The sequence below is a fragment of the Elephantulus edwardii genome, unplaced genomic scaffold (assembly GCF_000299155.1).
Source record: "Elephantulus edwardii isolate Elephantulus edwardi_28Jun2011 unplaced genomic scaffold, EleEdw1.0 scaffold00279, whole genome shotgun sequence".
Classification (NCBI taxonomy): domain Eukaryota; kingdom Metazoa; phylum Chordata; class Mammalia; order Macroscelidea; family Macroscelididae; genus Elephantulus; species Elephantulus edwardii.
This window is the reverse complement of record NW_006400029.1, coordinates 3,061,145-3,072,581: the sequence shown is the minus strand read 5'-3', so window position 1 is coordinate 3,072,581 and position 11,437 is coordinate 3,061,145. Positions and strand designations below refer to the sequence as shown.

General features: G+C 40.7%; 2 protein-coding genes across 2 annotated transcripts in view; one reads left to right on the top strand and one right to left on the bottom strand.

Annotated features, from left to right (window-relative positions):
- The window catches only part of LSM1 (LSM1 homolog, U6 small nuclear RNA associated (S. cerevisiae)), a 28,212-nt gene extending 26,687 nt beyond the window's left edge, over positions 1–1,525 (bottom strand). The window contains exon 1 of the mRNA XM_006900292.1: positions 1,320–1,525. Coding sequence (XP_006900354.1) covers positions 1,320–1,365 — 46 coding nt within the window. The 5' untranslated portion in view covers positions 1,366–1,525. The remainder of the gene's footprint in view (positions 1–1,319) is intronic.
- A 379-nt stretch (positions 1,526–1,904) lies between these two features.
- BAG4 (BCL2-associated athanogene 4) overlaps positions 1,905–11,437 on the top strand; it is a 56,783-nt gene continuing 47,250 nt past the window's right edge. Inside the window, exon 1 of the mRNA XM_006900309.1 lies at positions 1,905–2,174. Coding sequence (XP_006900371.1) covers positions 1,905–2,174 — 270 coding nt within the window. The remainder of the gene's footprint in view (positions 2,175–11,437) is intronic.

Genomic DNA, 11,437 nt, shown 5'->3' with positions numbered 1-11,437 from the left:
TCCTTGACCCTCTGCAGTAAGTGCATGAGGTCCTCCTCAGTTTCAGCGAGCAGGGTTGTGTCATCTGCATAACGCAGATTGTTGATAGATCGTCCACCGATCCTAACACCACGCTTCTCCTCATAGAGCCCAGCCTCTTGGATAATCTGCTCTGCATACAGGTTGAAAAGGTATGGAGACAGGACACATCCCTGGCGTATGTATTGTAATTAAAAATAAAAGAACGGAGCTTGTAATGTTCAAACTTTACATTAGGTAGGTATTAAGAGTCCTATAAACAAAAAAAGATTTTCAGTATGGGTCTTAAATAATTTACATATATAATCATGGAGGAAAAGAGAAGGGTATCATTCTCAGTTAATGCAAAGGAAACATTTCATTATATTTAGACTTGCACAGTGGTTTTAAATTATCTGATAGAGTCTGTACAAATTAATTTCTTTCAGAGAATTTCCTTTCAGTGAATTACAGATTCACTCTAATTTTGATACCTCTTTGTTGACAACAAGACCACTGCAACTTGTTTTAAGTTTTGTGTAAACCATTGTGCAGCAATTACAAATTATCGAGACAAATCACACAGCTAAAATGACAACTCATTATGCTCGAAGAATATGAACTTAGAAAAGGGAAAGTCAGAACAATTTTAAGCAGCTCTTCTTGCTTTTGTACCAAACTGAGCTCCATTTCAGGGCATTAAATACGGAAACAGGAGATCCTAATAATATAAATGTCTACTAGAATGAGGGGAAACCCCATCCAAAACAAAACACAAATCAAAAACAAACAACGAAGTTTGAAGTGACTCACTCTTTCAGAAAAATGCCCAATGTCAATATTATGTTTGGTAGTGGTTTCTACCATCATAACCTGAAAGTGCTTAAGACCCTCACAGCAAAAGAAGATTGCAAATAGTTACTTCAGAATAAAGCCTCTGATTAATTGCCAATTAGGTCCAACTGGTGGTGTTTTAATATTTCCGTGTCTTGAGGGATCCTTTCTGAAAGTGTTCTCAGGCTTCCTCAGGTAACTTTCAAAATACTGAAGGTGGGATGCAGTGGACTGGTAAGAAGTCGGCTGGGACAGTGCACAATCAAGTAACTGGTGGGGAATCGGGAGAAAGGCAGAGTGGTTTGTGTGGGGGTTGTCATGTGGGGAATGCTTTCTTTGTAAAGAATGCCAACATGGAACCCCCAGAAGTGAGTTGAAAAGAAACAATACCCTAACATGGACTCACTCTACAAGTTTCTTCCGAAGAGGTGCCCACCCAAGAGGATGAACTCATCCCAGACTTCATTGTGAGGAAATGAACTACTCACTGTCGATGTCTTCGATGAGGCTGGCGGTGCCAGGCATATAGTTCATTTTGAGCTGAGGTAATATTGCAATATGTAGCGGCAACAGGCCAGCGTGCCCAACACCTCTTTTTTGCTACGGCAGTTGCCGCCTTGGCGGCACCGGGACAAAAACCCGTCCCGGGACCAGACACAACCCCCGGCTTTTAGCCGTCAGGGCCTGCCGGAAGTACCTCCATATTACCCCGCCTACTTCCAACCTCACGTGGCCGTCTTCCGGAAGAGGCGGGACCATTGCGTGGTCCCTGTACATTCTTTCCCGTTCCTGATGAATAAGTGGAGAGGCTTCTAGGTTGAGTGAAAAGTGGGAAAATGTGTTTTCCTCTCTAAGGGACACAGTGATCCCTTTCGCCACTCTGCTTCCAAAACACCAGAGTCACAGACCTCCGTCCCTCAACTCAGACTTGGCAAGGAGGGGCGGGACAGGGCCTGGGATTGGCTTTTGTTGCCCTACCCCCTTCACTACTGTCCATTCACCCTCGCTGACAGGCGCCTGCGCGAGGAGTCCGCTGTGGGGGGCGGGAAGCACTGGGGACCAGTCGGCACTCCATGTCGGCACTCAGGCGCTCGGGCTACGGCCCCAGTGAGGGTCCGCCTTATGGCCGCTACTACGGGCCTGGGGGTGGAGATGTGCCAGTACACCCACCGCCGCCCTTATATCCTCCTCGTTCTGAACCTCCGCAGCCTCCCATTTCCTGGCGGGTGCGCGGGGGCGGCCCGGCTGAGACCACCTGGCAGGTAGAAGGCGGAGGAGGCGATAGCTACTATCCTTCTGGGGGTGCCTGGCCGGAGCCACCTCGAACTGGAGGAAGCCACCAGGTAAACTTTGCATCCTCTGTCCCCTGTCATCCAGTAGGAAGGTCTTTGGAGGTGAGGGCCATTGGTGTTGCTCTATCTCTGGGGTGCGTAATGGATCGGTTTTCTATTTGTTTTCCATTTTAAGGATTGGAGCGTCTGTGGCCGAGGTTATTTATTGGTGGGGAAGGGGTGATATCTTTGTCTTCTGGTTTTCTCTTCTTTTCTGCTTCATCATAATAAATGTGTGTTATCATTAAAAAGGAGAAAGGATCCTGCAGTGCTTGCTAAGCTGAAGGGGTCTGTCACTTGAAATCTCATTGGGCTGGAGTGCCAGGCTCTGCTCTGACAATTTATCCTGCGTTGCTGTCAGGCCAGAGCTTCTCTGGAAGGGAGGTGGATGCAGCCCCCGCTGTCACTCAGCAGCCTCTCCCATGAGGAGGGAACATGAAAAAGGAGGAGGGAGCTGGCCATTTAGCCCTTTGCCCTCATATTTTAATCAGGATTGAATCACGAATAATCAGTATTGTAAAGTACCTCTGTGTGGATTGTTTTTATTTTATTTTCATGGAAACTGTGAGATAAATTTTTAAGGCATCCCTGAGAGTTTAATAAACAGTGTACATTGCTTACGGGTAATGTACACGGTTCCTGCTGGAAACATTTCTGTTTTGTTAATATAGTGTTCTTAGTAGATTTATGATTGTTGACTTCTCTTTTCTTTCAAGCAATTATTCCATCCTTAGCTGATGAAAATAAAATAGTGAAATCCTCATGTATTACTGGTGGGAATGCAAAATGGTGCAGTCTCTTTGGAAAACAGTTTAGCAAATTCTGAAGTGAAATAAAAGTGATATATTACCTAGCAATCATTCCTAGAATTCTCAAAATAAATTAAAACATATGTATGCAAAAATATTCATAGTGGCCAAAAGGTGTAAATAATCTAAATGTTTGCCAAATGATGAATGGATAGACTAAATGTTATATTCCTACAGTAGGATATTATTCAGCAATAAAAAAGATTGATAATTTGTGTTACAACATGCATGATCCTTAAAAACACTGCAAATTAACAGAGCCAATTACAGATCTATATTGTTATGATTTTGTTTCAGTGAAATGCCCAAAGTGGCAAATCTGGAGAGATTAGTGATTGTCAAATCTAAAGAGAGTTGTATGAAAAATAGCAGCTAATGGGTATTGGGTTTCTTTTATAGGAAAGACTAATGAAAGTATATAGTGATAATGGTTACACAACTCTAACTAAAACCCACTAAATTACGGATGTTAAAAGATAGATTTTATTTTTTGAAATATATTCATTGTTGCACATTTCTTCCCTTCCAAACCCCTTGCCTAGCCTACCCCACAATGCACCCCTTTGTTCTGGATTATTCTCATACATACAGTGCTTAATCATAAATTCCTTTCAAACAGTTCTTGCCCTCATCTGTTCTAATGCATTGTTCATTATCTGTCCACTCTTCCCAATCCCTCTCTGACCCCTCCATGTCTGTCCTGTTTTATAACAGTGGCGTTATGCAGTATTTATCCTTTTGTGACTGAGATATTTCATTTAGCATGATGTCTTCAAGGCTCTACCATGTTGTGTAATGTTTTACTATTTCATTGTTTTTCAGTGCTGCATAGTATTATGTTGTGTTGATGTGCCTTTTATAGTTTTTCTATCCATTCATGTATTGATGGGCCCTTGGTTTGCTTCCACCTCTTTGCTATTGTGAATAATGTAAACATGGATGTGCATACATCTGTTTGAATTGTGGCTCTTGTTTTTTTAGGGTATATTCCCAGCAATGGAATTGGTCACTGGGTCACCTGGTGTATTTCTATTTCCAACTTTCTGAGAAAGCGCCAGGTCACCTTCCATAGTGGTTGTACCATTTTACATTCCCACCACCAGTAAATACGAGTTCCAGTCTTTCCACAACCTCACCTATATTTGTTGCTTGGTGCCCTGTTGAACTTTGCTGTTATTGCTGGGGTGAAATGATATCTCCTAGTTGTTTTCATTTACACCTCTCTGGTAGCTAGGGATTTTGAACATTTCATTTCCTTGTTTGCCATCTGAATGTCCCCTTTGGTCAAGTGCCTGTTCATATCCTTATCATGTCATGGCCAAATATTTTTTCCTTGTCTGGATTTCATTTTTACCCTGTTGGAGAAGTTTTTTGATGTGCATAGGGATTTGATTCTTAGACGGTCCCATTCACCTATTTTATTCTCTCCTGGTTGTGAATAAAGATAGATTTTATAATGAATGAATTATATACCTATTAAAAAACTGAATGAGAAAATACATGTGGTGAGAGATTGATTTCAACGAAAATCTGTATATTTCCTTGGCCTAAATCTGAGTAAGTAGGCTGTGGTACTTTAATCTCCTTTGTAGAGTAGAGTGATGAATGTTGGACTAAAATACCAACCAAAGATCATTTGAAGGTAGAAAGGAGGTTATCACTTCTTGTTGGCCTTGCTTTGTTAGGCGAAGTGTATGGCTGGGAAAAGGTGGTTAAGTCTAGGAAAGTTAAAATTTTAGCCTGGTGTAAGAAGTTAGGCATGATTAAACTATCTGCATAGAGGTTAGGAGATCGTGCTAGAGTAGTTGGAAATAGAACTGGAAGTGTTTCATGAACAGAAGCCATTTAGAAAGTTTGGACATTATCTTTCAGGTTGACGATTCTAAAATTTTCAAAGTATAAGGGGCTAACTTGTTCTAAACCAACAGGATAGAAAAGATACAGATGTTGTCACAAATATTACAAATATGCCCCCCAATTATTTGTTTTAAATTTATTGTTAGACTTTTTTGGTGTGTGTGATAACTTTTATTATTAATTTTTTTTTCACTTTTGGCATAATTTTAATGAAAATTTACAGAGACTTTAGATTTCCATTCATTCATTGTTGCACTTTTCTCCCCTTCCAGCCCTCCCCCCCCAGTACACTCTTCTCTTTGAAAAGTAAAAGTTCCCCCATTGTTTTACAGTCCCTCCTCCCAGATCCACTACACTATGCAGCCTTCATTCTGGACTCCTGTCATGACAATAATACCTATTCACATATCCCATTTAAACAGTTTTCTCCCTCATCTGTTTCAGTGCAGTATACATTATTTATCCCATCTTTCTCAGTCTCCCCCCATCCCCGAGATCAGTCCTGTTTTACAACAGTGGCACTATGCAGTATGTGTCCCTTTGTGACTGAGCTATTTCATTCAGCATAATGTCCTCCAGGGTCGCCCATTTTGAATAATATTGCATGAGTTCCTTGCTTTTCAATGCAGTGTAGTATTTATTCCATTGTGTGAACATACCACAGCTTCTCTATCCATTCGTTTGTTGATGGGCACTTAGGTTGTTTTCAACTCCTTGCTTTTGTAAACAAAGCTGTGATAAACATGGGTGTGCATATACCTGCTTGGGTGGCAGTTATGGTTTCTTTGGGGTATATTCTCAGTAGTGGAATTGCTGGGTCAAATGGTATCTCTGTTTGCAACTTTTTGAGAAAGTGCCATACCATTTTACACTTCCACCAACAGTGAATAAGGGTTCCAGTTTCTCCACAACCTCGCCAGCATTTGTTGCTTGCTGTTCTGTTAAATTTTGCTATTCTGACTGGGGTGAGATGATTTCTCATAGTTGTTTTGATTGAATCAGAATCTTATTGTGATAAATTCTCAAAATGACTTAAGCATATTAATACTTGAGAAGTACTGCTGTATAGAATTTAATGTATTTAAATAATGTTGCTCTGAACCAAAACAAAGACTTGATTCTGTTGACATATTCAAATATGGCAGGCGGAAAAAATTCCATGTTTAATTTTCACCTGTTTATCCCTTTTAAACAATAAATCTTCCCCTTCCCTTTCCTGATTAACTATATTTATAATAATGTAACTTTATCCCTAAATTGTAGTATTGGCAAACAGCTGACTTTCCCCTGGTCTACCAAACTACCACCACCTTTCTTATTGTCCTGACATTGGAACTGACTCATAGCTGACCCTCCAGGAGGTTTTCAAGTTGCCTGAGAGGAGATTACCCATCTTTATCCTATGGAGCTGCTGGTGAATTTGAACTGATAGAGATGGTTGACCTTTGGCCTAGGAGTCCAACTTCCTCTGGACTATGCCTCCCAGACATCTAACTTGGGAAAAAGAACAGTTACAGTGTGCTTTAGAAACAAAGACTATGAGACTTTGTGTCACATGCTTTTGGGCATGTTGAGAGGAGGAGCCAGTCTCTGTAGAAGGACATCAAGCTTGGAAAGGTGGAAGATGGGCAAAAGAGCAAAAGATCCTCAACAAACTGGATTGACACAGTGATTGCGGAGGAGCCCAACAGACATTGTGTAGGTTTTGTTAATATTTTGTCAAGATTGTGTAGGTTTTATGTAGATTGTCAAGGTTTTGATTTTTATGTTTTGTACATAAGATCTTTAGTCTGTTTGTCTCCACGGTCAACACTCTTGGCACCAGTAGCCAGGAAATCAAAAAACGTATTGCCATGGGAAAGTCTGCTGTTAGGGACCTCTACAGGGTACTGAAGAGCAATGCTGTCACTCTGGAGACTAAGGTGCGTCTGATACAGGCTATTGTCTTTGTAATCACTTGTTATGCATCAGAGAGTTGGGTAATGACTAGGGAGGATAGAAGGAGAATTGATGCCTTTGAGCTGTGGTGCTGGAAAAGAGTATTGAATGTACTATGGACTGCCAAGAAAACAAACAGATTCAACCTGGAGAGGGTTAAACCAGGCTGCTCCTTGGAGGCAAGGATTCTGGGGCTTTGTCTGACCTACTTTGGACATGTTGTAAGGAGAGACCAGTCCTTGGAGAGGGACATCATGCTTGGGAGTGTGGAGGGACGGCGCAGGAGGGGAAGGCCCTCTGTGAGGTGGATTGATTGTGACTGGGGTAATCGGGATGGGAGTGTGAGAGACAGTGCGATTGGCACACGATAGAGCAGGGTTTAGGGCTGTAGTACATAGGGTCACTGAGTCGCAAGTGACTCGACAGCACATAGCAACATAAGATCACTGTGTGTTGAACTCAACTTGATGGCACCTAACAATAGCAATCACAGCATCTACCTGCATCACCTAGGAGCTTGTTGGAAATGTTACAGCTTGGGCCCTCTCCCAGACCTGACAAATCAGAATATGCATTTTAAGGGTCCTTATGTGATCCACATTAATGAAAAAGTTCAGGAAACGTGTGTGTGTGTGTGTGTGTGTGTGTGTGTGTGTGTGTGTGTGTTTTAGGTAGGCTATTTTTTTTTCTTCTTGGAGTAATTGCCTAGAAATATACTTAATGTGGGGGAAAGCTATTTTTAAAGTCAGTTTTACATTTATAAGAAAGTTGTGCAGAAAGTTAAGAGTTCCCCATTGTCCCCTCTTACTGTTCATTGTGATCTACACAGTCAAATTACTTTGCATAGTCAATGAAACATAGGTAGACATTTCTCTGGTACTCTTTGCTTCCTCTCCATGAGGTGGATTGATTCAGTGACTGGGATAATTGGGATGGGAGTGTCAGAGACAGTGAGATTGGCACAGGACAGAGTGGAATTTAGGGCTGTTGTACATAGGGTCGCTATGAGTCGCAAGCGACTCTACGGCACATAATAACAACAACAACTTTGCTTCCAGCCAAGATGGTGTTCCTAGTACTGCTGCCTCTTCTAAACCCAGCTTGCACTGTTAGTAGTTCTTTGTAATTGTACTGTTCCAGTCGTTTTTGGATCATCTTCAGTAGAAATTTGCTAGCATGTGATGATAGCAGTTTCATTTTATAATTTCTACTCTTTAGGATGACTTTTTCTTGAAATAGGAATAAAAATGGATCTCTCTCAGTCAGTTGACCAGGTAATTGTCCTCTAGATTTCTTGGCATAGCCTGGCGAGTACATCCAGGGCAGCATCTGTTTGTTGAAAGGAGTCAATTTGTATTCCATCATTCCTGGGGCCTGATTTTTGCTAATTCCTTCAGAGCTGCTTGAACATCCTCTTTCATCACTGTTGCCTCTTAATCCTGAATTGTTTAGTGAAATTTTTCTGTGTCAGCCAGGCCTTTTGGTATAGTGACTCAGTGCATCTTCTTTTGATGCTTCCTGGCTCACTCAATATTCTTCTGCCCATAGCATTATTGATTAATGATTGCCACTCGAGGCTTGAATTTATTCTATAAGTGATATCAGTACATTATTATTAAGTCCACATTGTTGTTGTTGTTGTTAGCTGCCCTCTTAACTTGGCAATTTCTGATGCTCTCCAGTCCTTCATCATCCCTGTGATCAGTTGTGGTTAGGAACATCTGATTTTAAAAAGTAGATTACCAGACCTTTCTTCCTAGTCTATGATAGTTTGGAAACGCCACTGAATCCTTGTCAATATCATAGCATTCACAAGCCTACCCTAACAGATAAGTTGTAGCTACATATGAGGTCCAGAGGAAAAATCTAGGTTTTCTGCATGGAAGGCAAGGCTTCTGCTGTTCCCATTAGTTTACGTGAAAACCATTGCATTTACTCAGCACTCCTGGCAGCCCCATATGTCATGGTAGGAGTATGTTCCATAGGTTTTTCGTGGATGATCTTTGGAAAACAGATTGATTACTAGGCTTTTATTTTGAAGTGCCTCTGGATATACTTGAACCTCCAGCCTTTCAGTTAATAACCTTTCATTTAGGAACTGAACACATTAACCTTCTGCAGTGCCCAATTCAATAAAACCAAAGTAGGCGCCAATTACTTAGTTCTGATTTAAGACCATCACAATTGTTCAGAGTACAACTGGGCTCCATAAAGTTTCTGTGACTGATGTTTTGCAAGTAGAGCTTCAGGCCTTTCTTTTGAGACATCTCTGGGTACCTTCAGATCACCAGCTGATAGTAGCTGAGCACTTAACCATTTGTGCCAACCAGGGTCTGATAAAACCAGGTACCACCAAGACTGTTTTGCCTCATGGCAACCCTGTGTTCACTTTTTGTCTTGTGCAGTGCTCTGGATTTTCACAAATAAGTAATATCATGTGACTCTACTGATACAGTATCCCACAGAATTATTTCATTGCCCAAAATATGGCCTGCAGTCTAGTTTTTCATCCTCCTTCTCTCTCTCTAACCTCCTGTTTATCATTCATTTTCCCCCCACTATCTCTAGCGTTTTGCTTTTTGAGAAGGTCATGTAGTTGGAATCATAGTATGTAGGTTTTTCAGACTGGCTCTTTTGCTTAGCTGTGTACGTTTCAAGTTCCTCTGTGTTTTTTCATGGATTATTAGCACATTTTTTATTTTCACTATGTGATGTTCATTGTCTGACTGTACTACAGTTTATTTATCCATTCATTTACTGACGGACAGCTTGCTTGCTTTCAGTTTTGGCAGTTATGAATAATGGTGCTATAAAGATTCTTCTGCAGGTTTTTATGTGGACATATATTTTCATTTCGTTTGAGTAAATACTCATGAGACTGCTGGATTCAATGCTAACTTATATTTAGCTTTGTGGAAGCAATAGAATCTTATGAAAATCTCAGTATAAAAAACCAAAATGGTGCTTGCTTCGGCAGCACATATACTAAAATTGGAGCGATACAGAGAAGATTAGCATTACCCCTGTGCAAGGACGACATGCAAATTCCTCAAGCATTCAATATTTTTTTAAAAAAAAATCAAAATGATGTTTGATATATAAAATACTTTCTTCCATTTCCGCCCTTTTAAAAAAATTAATTTTAATGAAAGTTTACAGAGATTTAGGGTTTCCAATAATTCATTGTTGCACTTTTCTCCTTGAAAAGTAAAAGAAAAACTCTTTCATCGTTATGCATTCCTTCCCTCCAAGTCCACTCTACTGTGTAGCCTTCATTTTGGACTCCTGTCATGACAGTAATACCCAATCATATATCCCTTTTAAACGGTTTTCTCCCTCATCTGTTTCAATGCAGTATACATCATTCCTCCCCTCCTTCTCTGTCTTCCCTCAACCCCGATGTCAGTCCTCTTTTACAACAGTGGTCCTATGCAATATTTGTCCCTTTGTGACTGAGATATTTCACTCACCATAATGTCCTCCAAGGTCATCCATTTTGCATAATATTTCACGATTCGTTGTATTTCAGTGCTACATAGTATTCCATTGTGTGAATATACCACAGCTTCTCTATCCATTCATTTGTTGATGGGCACTTGGGTTGTTTCCAGCTCTTTGCTATTACGAACAAAACTGCAAAAAACATGGGTGTGCATTGATATATAAAATACTTTTAAATTTACTTTTTTTTGTTGTTGTTACTTGCCCTCAAGTCAGAATCAACTCATAACTCTCCAGCAGGTTTTCATAGGTTGTAAATTGCACAGAAGGAGGTTGTGCATCTTTCTTCCACAGAGCAGCTGGTGGATTTGAACCATCTGCCTTTGTGCTGGCAGTGCATCTGTTTACCGCTAGGCCACCAGAGCTCTTTTATTTTATCATGCTTGGAAAAGTTCAGCGTAGGAGGGGAAGACCCTCAGTGGAATGGATTGACACAGTGACTGCAGCAATGGACTCAAATGTGGCTGAGATGATGGGAATGGCATAGGATAGGACAGAGTTCAGATCCATTATTCACAGGATTGCTTTTGAATCGCAATTGACTTGATGGCATATGAAAACAACATAATGTTGATCATAGAGGTTATTTTGAAAGGTAACATGAAAATGTGCAACAGTGTATGAATGGAAATCCAATTTCTTTATATACTTTCATTAAAATACCAATTAAAAAAAGAAAGACATGAAATTGAAATTAGAATAAAGGAGAAACCAATTCTGTTTTAATTTTTTCTATTTGTAGAACATATTGGTAATGCTTCGGGTGCACACTGGCCAATGCAAGCCTGAGGTTACCTGCGTTAGATTCTGGAGATCAGCAAAACTCCGCCTCTCTCCTCCCCAACTCCAGATGTGCAGGCTGGATTTAGAAGATGTCATGGTACTAGGGATATTGTATGTACTGTTAGGTCGATCTTGACAGAAAGCAAAGAATACCAGAATGTCTCTCTGTGCTTCATTGACTATGCAAAGGCTTTTGACTGTGTGAATCACAACAAGCTATGGCTGACTCTGAGAAGAATGGGAATCCCAGAACACGTCACCTGATGGTATGCATAGGAATCAGATCGATTACATCTGTGGAAGGAACCGCTGGAGAAGCTCAATATCAGCTGTGAAAACTAGGCCAGGGGCTGATTGTGGAACAGACCACCAATTACTCATATGCAA